General features: G+C 38.8%; 1 protein-coding gene across 1 annotated transcript in view; it reads left to right on the forward strand.

The window, feature by feature from the left end:
• unc5db (unc-5 netrin receptor Db) overlaps positions 1–13,188 on the forward strand; it is a 269,867-nt gene that overhangs the window by 104,044 nt on the left and 152,635 nt on the right. Inside the window, exon 2 of the mRNA XM_042488868.1 lies at positions 9,999–10,214. Within this exon, the coding sequence (XP_042344802.1) occupies positions 9,999–10,214 (216 nt within the window). The remainder of the gene's footprint in view (positions 1–9,998; positions 10,215–13,188) is intronic.

Below are 13,188 nucleotides of genomic sequence, written 5' to 3' on the forward strand. Positions count from 1 at the left end.
TAAACAAGCCTATCAAGCTGTGTACATTTATCTTCATGCATAACACATGACAGCAGACTGATTTGTGCCCTTTCCTTTTCATACTTCCCCCTCATGACACTTATTTCACCATACTCAAGGACATTGATTTGGCTTTAGTTTTACAGGATCTTCAATGGATTAACCAGCTAGAGTGACCATCAAAAGCTTGTTTAACCAGCTAAACCTTCAAAAATTATGTGAAAATATACCTGGCCAAACAAACTGGTCAATCATCATTTTAAGCTGGTCAAGCTGGGGGCATTTTCAGCAGGGAAAAGCTGATGCAGATAATTTTGCAAATATGCTGTCCTAAATCAAATAATTTGTTACCGAAATTTCAACCTGGTGATAGTGCTACATAAAAATGTATTTTAAACTTATTACAGTTCATCATGTAAGGGGCATGTACTATATTTTGGAATTTTTCACTTTAAGAGAAACATTTAAAAACATGATGGCATTAGATGAAGATGTAGTGGACTCACTGACCAACATTTCTTTTCCCAGGACCATGCCATTAGACTGTCTCATAATGGTCCGATTTCAACAAAATTTATGCAGATGTTCCTAGTTCTAAGAGGATGAATCCTATTTATGTCGATGACCTTCTAAACTTTCCCATTAGAACCACCATCAGGCCAAAATCCCGGTTTATTTTTCCTGCCCAGTTTTTACAATCATTGTCAGTCCTGTTTATCCACCCAAAACAAGATGACCTTGTAATTTGTGCACCTTTGAGTGGTATTTAATGAAGGCGCATAAAGGAACTGGGAGCAGGGAAGAAGGCAGGAGGTAGAAGTAGGGCAGGAGGTACTTGATACCTTAAAGATATCAACTAAAATGACCCATTACCAAGTAGTGTCTCAGCATCTCCATTCAAAAGATGCCTGAAGCCTATCCTTTTTGCACCAGGGGTCTGATCCTGGATTGTTCTAACTCCCCAATGGATCAGCAAGTTTTCTGTTGCTGCCATCTCCAGAGCCTTTTTTCTTGGAGAACTGTCAGTTCGGCATCTGCAGTGAGTTAGCATGAACTAACACAGCAGCGGTTCATTTCAATTCAATTTTATTTATAAAGCCCAATATCACAAATCACAATTTGCTTCAGAACAGTGGCTAATATTCAAAACCAAGCCGTTTAATGATCCGAACAAACTAGGCTTGATGCATGAACAGCTTAACTATATTGTTAGGCGTGTAATGCTAGTAGTCAGCCCTGTTATTGTGTGTGTGGCTGGACTGACTCTCATAACTGTCTTTCATTCTCGCAGCAGCAGCTACCACCTGTACAGTCTGTGGTGTTTGTTTAGTGTGTGTTTGATAAAATTGGATGCTGAGATGCCACCAAAAGGTTTGCTATCATCTTCAGATTATGGGTATCAAATGAAGTACTACATTAGTATCAGTATCATTTTAGGGGTACTGGTCCTGATATTGTAATTTTTTAAATGATGCCCAGCTCTAGGTATTGGACAGAAAAACTTGTTGTCAGTTGTGCTCATCCAGACCAGCCACAGATCTTTAGTCTTGTTATCAGACCTTGTCTTAGAAAGGTTTATTGGTTCCTATGTCACAAGACAGCGGTCTGAAAAATCAGAAAAAGTCTTGTGGTGTCAGCACAGCAATTTAAAGATGCAGGGATTCTGAAACTCTGAAACTTGGCTTTAAAATGCACTTTTGTATAGAGTCTGGCTGAGAATATTCAAACCACCGAGAACCTCATGACCTCAGAAAACAACTTCACAAAACTGTCAATATGTTGTTTGTGGTCCAACACCTTGGCATTGTGGGCTGTAACAAACATAGCAGTCTCAAGGGTCCACAAGCAGAGATTGTTTCCAAAGAAATGGTTTCACAGGCAATATTCTAAAAGTCCATAGCCGCTCTTTTAAAGCTGCATGACTGTGCACTCCATCATTAAACCCTGCACTTTCCCAATCCTTCCTTGCATATCCAAACACACCGTGTAGTGCTTATTGCCCTGGCATGTCTCTAAGAGATTGCTGATTTGAATCTGCTTTTGTTCAACATGGTCCCCCGGCTCAGGGGCTTTGTCTGCCAGCCTGAGCCGACCGCACCACTGCCATGCCGTCGCTGTCCCTGTATGCAGATTGATACCCAGGGCATTTATCAGCTGCAGGTCCACTGCACTGAGCCTCATGTTAAGTCAGGTGGAAACCTGTGACTGGCAGCAGATAGGGTGAGGGAGCATTTTAGAGGCAGTGTTAAAATTAACCAGCGTAATGAGGAAATAAGTGACTTATTGGCGCCACAGTCATTTCCTTCATTAAGGCTGATATTTATGAGCATCCATCACGAGTGGAGCAGCCAGCGCTACGGCTCCAGGTTTATGGAGCATGGATTGTCACCTTGTTCCAATTATCTGCTACCTTTGGAGGTGCTGAATGTTTAAACATTCATAGAAAAGGAGCGGGTGCATCATTAGTTGTCGTGCAATGTGGGAAAAAAAAAGAAAAGAGAGAATGGAGAATGGAGAGGCTCGTCTGGGCTGGGCAGTGTCGAGTTATTTTTATTCATCATAGCAGCAATTAGCTGATTAGAGTAAGGATGCTCAATGGCGAGGAAGGTGTTGGATGGAGGAGAATTACATGCCCCGACCATTAAATGTGTTAGTGCTTTAAATTATGCTGAAGCAGTGTTTCTCTCTGGTTGAACAATTTTAGTTGTATTAGCATGGCTTCATATAAATTTGTGAAAGCAGTGAAAGCTGTTTTCTTGATCTGTAGTCAGCACTTGCATTCATGCTTTTGTTTCTGACATTATTGGTAATTACATTAACACAAAGACAAAAAAGAGTTCTACTGGTGGCGCCTGTTTTTTAAATATACTGTACGGTAGTCCTCTAAGATTTGAATGTCTAATTAATAAAGACAAAATTAGCATATTGATGCAAAGGTTTTTGGAAGCTTTAAATGAAGATGTTGTAGAGATTTGTACCCTCACGTTTTGAAAACTAAAAAATAGTTGATTGGGTTATACAACGTGTTACATACAATATACAGACATACAGATAGGTAGAAACACACACATACAAGCCAAGCTTCTAATTCTCCAAGTCTCTGGAACTTTGAAGAATAACCAGCATTCTTCCAAAGATGTTTCCTCATTCAGTTTTTCATCATGGTGGTGACTGTCTTACACATCTTCCAAACCTCCCTTTAGTGTTCAGTTTCTTTGTGATCTGGTGACTGTGAAGCTCATGGCAAAGTGATTCCCAAGATTTTCAAATTTGCCCCTTAAAATGATGTAATGTCAAGGTCTAAACCACAGACTGTTGCAAATAATGGGTGAAACTGCTGTGACGTCACCCTTTGGTTTGTGGACCTCCATTTTGAAGCTCAGCATTTTGGCTGTCACCATTTGAATTTTTGAAGCCAGAAGTAATAATGTTTGGATAACAGGGTGGAGATAACCCTGATGCTAACTGCCAACTTGGTTACTATGGTGTATTTGCAGTTAATGTTAACTGTGATGTTGCTAATTTTCATTAGCAAAGAAAACAACTTAAAACCATTAAAACAAAATGAAGGCCTACTTACTGGAAAACTGAATATAGACTACCTGACTCCTAAGAGGGTCTTTTAGTACAACCAAACACTGAAGAACATTTTTTTAGGCTATCAAAACATTAGTTACTTTAATGATTTAATAACGCACTGAAACAGCGACAGCTACGGCTGAGCCTATTAAGCCTGTGAGGTATCACAGTATAATTATTAGGGGTGGGGGAAAAAAAGCGATTCACATAAGAATCTCGATTCTCGTGTTTGATGATTCAGAATGGATTAAAAAATCCTTAACATCTATAATAAACTATATTTACTAAATATAGTCTATTCTTAGCCCTCTAAAATTGATATAATTAGGAGAAGTCTTAATTATTTGAGACCGTTTGTCGGATTGCCTTACTTTTTTTGCCAGTGAAAGCTGCTGGCTGTGCTGTTCAGAGTGATGACTACGGTGCATTGTAGCTCTTTTAGAAGCCTCAGTATCCAGCCTGGGAAATTCGGATGTTTTCATGGGACCTTTTTCAATAAAGTCATAATGATAGATCCGATATTGGGTGTCTTCCGTCCATATTTTATCCATATTTCGATGATAAAAGTACATTAGCATCGATGCTAAATGCCATATTGGTTTTCCATGGTTCCTTTGGAGAGACGTCAGAGGTTTGTTTTGGTCTCACAAATCGGAACATCATCTTAAGCAAACTGCACTATGATTGGCCTAATCCTACTATATCTATCGCTCTGTGTTATTGGTAGCGCCTCATGCATTAGATTAAACTCTGGAAGCCCCTATAATAATAATGAGACAAGGGTAAATCAGGAGACAGTCTAACAAGCAGGAGGGCCTGATATGAATGCAAACTCTGTGTTCAATCTGTGTTGTAATTATCAACTATAATAATTACAATGTTAATTTTTCACTTCCCGATTCCCAATACTTGGGAGAAAGGTTTTCTACAACAAAAAAGCTTGTACAATATATAACCTCCATAAAATCACACATACTTTGCTTTCATAACATAATATGCCACTGGCAAAACAGACTGGGGTAGATCCTGAAATTACACCTCCTATATTTTAAATCGGGAATTGATTTTGAATTGAGATCGTTTTGAGAATTGGAGAATGGATTCTGAATCAAATCGTGGTTAGTTTAGTGGTTAGTGTCACATACACATGTATAGAAAAGACAGAAAAATAACCTTAAAAAGTTAGATGGTTGAAAGTTATCCACATATTCTCATGTCGGTCTCAAACCAGTACTCACATGCTCATATGTGCATTGAAAGAGTGATTGTTCGCTGTGTTACTTTCCAACCACTGCAACCCAGCAAAGAAATATAGTCTCTGGAGATGAAAGGTTGGAATTTTGTATTTTAAAAAAATTAACTTAACGTATTTGGATAACTCTGGCTTGGCTGAATTTTTGTGCATTTTTGCACAGAAAGAGAACTGTGGTTTTTGTCTCTTGTCATCTCCACTGGAGTTAAGGTAACACTTGTCTTTGGCTATTTTTAGGTATAAAGCTCGAAAACGTAAGCTGTTCAGGGGCTCATGAAGCTGCTGTGTTTTCATCTTGACCATCATGCATGTTTGACTTTTTTAAATCTGTGTTTTGTAGATCTAAAAACCTCCTTATCCACTGAAAGGTATGTTGTCTTTAAAGTGGTAATATATAGTAAATGATAACATGATAAAGGCAGGAAATATTCTGTGAGTGTTCTTCTCTCAGCTGCTGCTGTAATCATCTCCTAAATAATCCACCTTCCAGTTCGCAGGGTCATTTAAGAGTAGATGTAATACCCATTGTTTTGTTGAAATTGCATTGCAGTTAATAGTAGCCATTATTTATCCATACCGATTGTAAGTGCTTCACCTTTATATTTATATATCTAAAAATGAAATTCTGCTGGTGAATTTAGTTAAGTAGTCAGATCATAACATCTGCTCATGTAAGAGCTGTGTGCTTTTTCTTATTAATGCACGCCCAGAGGAGAAACTTTGCTCTTTTGGAAGAAAACGCCTCCAAAGTTTGCCAGAGTCACAGCACAGTGTGCAGACAGGCACTGGCAACGTTCCTTTGAAAATAGCTCTCCTACAGATAGGTGTTGACAAGGCAGAGGTTGTACCAGGTTACACAAAGTTCCTACATTCTTTGCAAATCCAACAGATTGCCTGAAGATGAGAACGATAATTACCTGCAAGGTGTCATTTTAAACTGGTCTTTGTTTAACAAAAAAAAAGGGAAAGGAAAGGGAAAAGAACCAGGCTCTGTGTGATGCAGAGGATGTATAATTTATACAGCAAAGGGCTGAGATGAAGACAACCTCAGTGTGTGGAAAACAGCTTGTGGTAGCTGGTGTAATAGCTTGCCTCCACATGTGGTTATATACTGTCTGTAGATGGACAAAGAAAGACTGCCAGCCCTCTGAGAGCAAAACTCGGATTAAATTGCAGGGCTGCCTGTGATTTTCAACATTAAGAAACCCCAGCCACATTGATTTCTTCACAGCATATTCTTTCACCACTGTTTGTTTTTTAAATGCCATGTATGACATGAATACGAAAATGGCTACAAATGTATTAAAAACAACAAGGGTGGAAGTGGTGCCAGAAAGAAATTAGAAATGTCAGGATAGGAGTCAGTTTTGCATCAGATGTGTGCACTGGCCCGAGTTCCTATGCAGATTGAAATAATGAATTGATTTCAGACACGTTCCCCGAACCCGTCATCCACTTTTGTCCCTATCACCCAGTTTTTCACTGATTATGTAGAAATTGCTGGTTTTGAGCATAATGTCGTGTTTTCATCACAGTCACACTGTACCTGCATGTTTTGTGTATTTCTTATGTGCTACACTTGTCATATCTCATTTCAGTTAACTGCCTATACAACTAAGTCTTTCTGCATGCAACAGATGTTAATGATTTTATTCTGTTTATACATAGAATGAACTGGGTTGGGTTTTTTTAAAGGATAAAATATAATGAAGCAGAGCCAGACATTTGTTTTTTATTCCAGTCTTTGTTAAAGGTTCAATGTGTAGGATTTAATAATAATAATAATAAAGTTTATTTATATAGAACTTATCAGAACCAACGTTACAAAGTGCTGTACACATAAAAATCAGAAAACACACACAGGAAAAAAAAATAGAACACCACACAAAAGAAAAAATGTAAGAACAATTCACAAGAAAAATTGTTGGAAAAACAGAAATACAACACAGAAGAAAAATTTAAAATCAGTGGTTGAGAACAAAATCAAAACAGGGCAATGCAAGACTAAACTACAATTTCAGGTACCATATATTAATAAAACAATCTATAAAAAAGAGATTATAGGAATGCCTTTCGTAAAAATACGTCTTTAAAAGGATTTAGGAGGACATACTGGCAGAAATGGAATTTAAAATTCATACAGATGTTTTCCATAGTGGATAATTACCTGGAACTAAGAATTGTTGTTTTTGTTACTTTAATAATGAGCCATTTTACTGTTTTAACCCCATGCATAGTATAAAGAGTGAAAAAGTCTGTGTAGGGATGAGGTTGAAGTGGTTGATGGGTCAGCAAACACCATTATTTCAATCATACACCTTCACCAAAAAGACAATTTGTGCCGTGAACGACCTTTTTGGTCAATGTATAATCACAAATGTACAATTACTTTTGATTGTCTACAATGAAAGATGAAAGACCTTGAAAGGTGTATTGTAAATGTTTTTGTTTTGTTCAGTGTTTTTGATCTTTACTATTTCACATAACGACATAATTTCTAATGTTTTTTATGTTGTTCTGCATAGGGATGTCATTGGTTAATCATAATCTGGTTAACTGCTGTAATATTTTTGACTGGTTACTCATGTTGGCCTTATGGGTTGAATTTGTTACTCTTCTGTGCTGTACACCACCGAATCATTTGATTTGAATCATCAGTCAGTTGTATTTTTGCTGGTCAGTGTGCTGTGGGATGTTTTGGTCCTCAGACTTCGCTGCTGAGTAAGTGCTCTAGACTGTCATGCTACTCTTTGGTATAGGCTGCAGCGACACAGAGGGGGAAGACCTCTGCCCTGCAAGGTGCCAAGATAACATTATTTTCTCTCTTCTGCTCATAAGTGGTGAATTTACAGCTTATAGCAACTTAATATGACACAGTCTTTGGCTTTTGTTTGATATTTAGTTTCAGCAAAAAATGTTGTGCGCATTTAGGATCTGTTGTTGTTTAGCTTGTTTACTATATCACACGAGTGATGCTGTCACAACGAATGCTGAGCCCTGATTAAACTTTAATACTTAAAATCTGATTTGTCTTGACAATTCTGACTTCGCTAGTGACACCACTTATTTGTCAGGGCAATGATGCCATGACCCATGCAGTGAAAACATTGCGCCCATTCTCCTCCCAGGTTGGCCTGGTGAGTAAATGGCTTAATTTTGAGCTGCAAATACCCTTTAGCATTGCTAGATATTTATTGCTATTAGCTCTGTTACCAGTGTCAGCAAAGCTAGGGTGTTAACATAGTTCACGTTAACCAGTGGCTAAATGATATGCTAACCAAATAAATTTGCAGAAATATAGCGCCCACTGCCCACCTTCTGGTCTCCACTGGTTAGCTAATGTTAGCCTTGGCTGTGTGAGAGCTAGCTAGCAGCACCACTAATTTTGAGACTGAACAATGTTGTGACTAATAGTGTGAGAACAGGCTTGCTGTGAAAACTTTGTGCCCACTCTATGGCCTCCCCCTAGGTCAGCCCGTTGAGTAAACAGCTAAATTCTTGACCACAAAACTCTGTTAGCAGTGTCTTGACCTCTGTTAGCAGTGTTAACAAGGCTAGTGCTGAATGTATGGTGGGCTAACTGGCTTCCACCAGACCTAGGTGGTCCTCAGTGCAGAGCAGCCAAGGTTAACCACAGTAATATGCAGTAATATGCAGAAGCATAGTGCCCACACCCCCTTTTCATGTGACCTTTGTTTTTACTCTGTAATAGATGTGACATAAAATGTGGAAAAGTAGGTACAATGCTTGTTTTAAATTACTGATTTTTAATTAGGCTACACAAAAACATTACTGGTATTCAAAAATACTTTAACAGTAACAAACGTAAATGTTATACATTTCGACTATGTCTGGTATTCCGTTATATCACAAGGTTTCACATGTAATTCCTCCTCCACAAAACAAATCTCTCTGCATGCCATGAATGTATAGGTTACATTAACATATAATGTTACTTACTATGCCGCCTAATGGAAGTTTTGATCATAATATATCAGTCCTGTTAGTGCCTGGCTGTTTTCATTTTTTCAGGACGGATTGAACACAAAAAAAAACAGGTTATAATGGAGGTATGAATAGCTAAAGGAAATGTGTGTAGTATCACTATGATAAAGACATCTAGCTGTCCTGCAGTGGGTAATGTCAGCATATTATTTCCATTCATTCACCTCCCTGCCTGTTTGTTTTATGTGTGGCCTCTCTTTACACCTGCATCCATTCATTTACCCATTTAACAAGGACAACATTGATTGAGAGAGGTGGTGAGAGGGCCGATTCGATTTCAGGGGACAGAATTGGATTTGATGGTGGGGCATAATAGCTTTCATGGGCTTTTACGGCACTGAATAGCTTAGCTGGAGCTGCCTTGATGGGACTGAGGTGTAATTCTGAGAAGGATCCCGTGGATGGCAGGATCACAAACATCCTGTTCCTTATTTTCCCCCAGCCCGCAGAGCTCTCTGTGCTTCACCCAGAGGAGGCGAGCCCAGGTAACCATGTGAGGCTGAGACCTACCTTCAAAGTCAAAAAAATCAAATTACCCTAAACAAAGTCAAGCTCTCAAAACCTGAGATTGTGTTTTCAAAACTGTGTTCAGATCGATGAGCTGCCACGCCAAACAATTGGTTGTGAACTGGACTGGGTGCTCGCCTAACTAAAAGAAAGGGGCTAACCTGCTGTGAATTGTCGTTAAAGACACGGTGGCATGTTGGCGGCAGCACAAAGGCTGTTTATGTGTGGACCAAAATCTGGGCCTTGTGGCTGAGATAAGATGTATTCAGACTCCACAGCCACAATTTGGGTAATCAGTCCCTCCTAATTCCTCTCCACTTGGTTCGCTCTGATTTCATTCATCTGCAAATTGCTCTGAGGAGAACAGTTTTGCTAGAATGGGGGACCATTTGTACTCTGTGTATTCTTTGCCTGTCTATAATATGTTGGCCTTTGAATTCAAAACATTGTCCATGGAGCAATCATTTTGAATTTGCAAGCAGTTGCCGTTATATGGTTTTTTTTAAAGTAAAAACTGCAGTTGAAAGTGTTTCTCACTGCTAAATTGTGCATCCAACTGAAAGGGATTTGCCTTTGTTTCTGTCAGACAAGCTATTGTTCCTTTCATGTGAAAGAGATTTGGGATGATGGAGTAACCGAGGTGTTGGGTTTGCAGGTGCCACAGGGGATGCTCAGCCTGACGCCCTACCCTCAGTGCAGGGCACCTTGCCACACTTCATCCAGGAGCCGGAGGATGCTTATATCGTCAAGAGCAACCCCATTAAGCTGTACTGTCGAGCCGCGCCCGCCTTACAGATCTTCTTCAAATGCAATGGGGAATGGGTACACCAGAATGAGCATTTTTCCCAGGAGTATAAGGACCTCAACACAGGTAAGATAAACCTTATGACTTTCTTCCAGCCAGTGTTAACATGTAATGGAGAGCAAGGTTGTGCAGCCATCTGGTGATTTTGTACAACTTGTAAAAGAGGGCTCACAGTTTTTTTAATTCTCATTACAATGTACTTTTTACAGGAAAAATACCAGTGAGAACCTAGAGTTTTTAGTATGTGCTTACATTTACCTTGTCATACCACTATTGTGATAAAGAAACTGGATGAACCACTCAGCTGTAGTGGTTTCATTAAATTACTACCACTCCTGGCGAATGTGTTCAAACACCTATAATCAAATGTGCAGGTTGCTTATCATGACGTTAAAAGTAAACATCCACCACAGTTCTGCTATCTTTAATTACCGTTTTTAAGAAAGTTGTTGTATCTTGTAAAACTAGACAATCTAAGGCATCCATTGGTACCAACCATGTCAGCATAGCTTGTTGGGAAGGGGACGAGATAACATTCCAAATTTAGGCAAAATTTTGGCAAGGGACGGCTTGGCTATTTTCAAAGGGGCCCCTTGAACTCTCACCTCAAAATATCTGAATGAAAAATTGGTTCTAAGGGTACCAACGAGTCTCCCCACTTGAGAAGGCTTGTTCCCAATCAATAGGCAAGTTTCCAAAGATCCTCAAAATGTGCAAATTGAAATTGCGGATATGGCAATGGAAACACTTTTTTTGGCTCTTATAGGTCAGATGATGCTATGGCTATGTGCTTGTTGATGTTATTGCATTGCATAATTCTTCAAAAGGTTTGGATCCACAATTCCTCTGTGAAATCATGGACTGTCCCTCCCTAGAAATCTCATACCTGGCCGCTGCCGTGTTAAAGGGGCTTGCCTTTCTATTATGGCTCTCATAACACAACTACGTCGTGTATATATATATTTATATATATGTAGACATTTGATAAGTAGCTGCTAGTAAAACCATTAGTTGTCATGTAATCTATATCTCAGTTAAATTCTTTGCTTGAATCCACTGAAAAAAAAACTTTCTATAACTTTGATGGTGCAGAGTTGTTCTTAGAGTGCAGGCATCGTGTTCTATGTTAACACATATTTTCACCAACAAGGTAAGAGGTAAGTTTGAATTTAGCTGGCAACCACAGGTACTGTACATTTGCAGAAAGCATGTGTCATTAAGTATCCCTGGAAAGTGTAATTATATTTTTGAATAGAAGGGTGCAGCATGGGTCAAGGAAGAACACATATATTGGAGTGGGTCTGAACCATAGGGCAGGTCCATGTTATTGTAAGGCATGGCTCTTGGCTTTGGCAGAGGTCTGTGCTCTCTCAGTGCCTTTCTAGTTTTATATTTAAGACACGATACAGTATTTGTTTCACTCACAGAAAAAAGGAAGGATCTACCATCATGCATTAATGCAGAGTCTTACTGTGTATGTAGATGCTTTCAGGTCCTGACTACAGCTTCTTAGACTGACCTTCAGTAAGAATATCAGTGTGGCCTCAGATGGTTTAAGCCTAAAAGCCAACAGAGGCAAAGCAGCTTCAGTAATCAGAGCTGGGCCAAGCAATATGTGCAGTATGTGCTCATTTTAAGCTCCTTGCAGTGCTAGATGGAGGGCCATACTGTACCACATCAGCACAAATTCTGCCAGTTTCACGAGTCACCACTCACAGAAATGTATAGGACTGATTCTCAAATGCTTTTCTGCTATGATCACATTCTCTGAAATAGTGTTACAGCGGTAGCTCCTCCCTGACTGCAGCTACAAAATGGTCATAAAACTGCAAATTTATTGCACATTTGAATATTTCAGCCTTTAAATAACTTTTTTTAAATTGATATTTAATTTCAGGGCATCTACATTAGAGTTTATCATTGCTGAGTAGTTGTTATGGGTCACCTTTTCTTAAAGAGCTTACCCTGAAAGAATGTCCTTAGTCTGTGTGGAGAGTGGAGAGTTTCATTAAATTCTGGAAAGGAACACTGAATACCTTTTAGTTTGCAATGAAAATAGAAAAACCCATGCTGACATTTGATTGCAAAATATCACACGTTGGTACCAATCGTTATCAGTCAAAGTGCTACCATCTAGTTTAAAGGCTCTGAAAACTTGGAGTCTAAAGTTACTTATTTCTTAAAAACATCAAATATTCATAACAAAAATGAGTCATGATTAAATTTAACTTTGGGGAAAATTGTTTTAGTTTTATCAGCATTTTAAAACTTAAATTTAAGCAAGGTAATGAAGCAATTCAAATGCTGTCAACCTGTTATTGGTTCACAAAATTACAGGTCCTCAACTCTATCAAATTGAGCCCTGTCAAATTCAAACTATGGCACAAACAAAACAGTTTTAAATTTGGTGTGATACACCCCAAACTCCTCAAACTTAAAATTGCAAGCACTTGTTTTAAAGCAAGTGTTCATCCTTACTGAGAAGCTAATTGAGAAACTAGGCCTTTTAAATTGTTAAATCAAAATTCTTTAAAATCAAATAAAGTGGATCGAAATTGAATCAACAGCATTAGTCATTTTTATGCCTCTGCGCCAGTGATCATTCAGGCTATAGGCATTATGTTTTCAGGTTGTCTGTCCGTCTGTCCATCTGGACGTGCGTACATCCACCCGTTCTCATGAATACGATATCTCAAGAATGCCTTAGGGGGAATTTCTTCAAATTTAGCACAAAAATCCACTAGCTTACTAGCCTCCACTTAACTGATTAGAATCTAATGGTCAAAGGTTAAGGTATGAGGTCAGTGACCTTATAAAACATGTTCTTGGCCATGAGTTCATACTCACACTAATTGTCTTATAGAATATAATGATGAAGTTCTGACATTTTATATCCAAGAGGTCAGTGGTCAACAGTGACATCAAAATGTTCTGCAAAACACTTATGTGGCTTACACTCAATGTCAGAACTCAGGAACAGAGGGGGAGGCATTTGGATACTGAATCAGTGACACTGACAAGGTTGTCAGTTAATTAATCA

Source organism: Plectropomus leopardus, chromosome 6, assembly GCF_008729295.1.
Source record: "Plectropomus leopardus isolate mb chromosome 6, YSFRI_Pleo_2.0, whole genome shotgun sequence".
NCBI lineage: Eukaryota > Metazoa > Chordata > Actinopteri > Perciformes > Serranidae > Plectropomus > Plectropomus leopardus.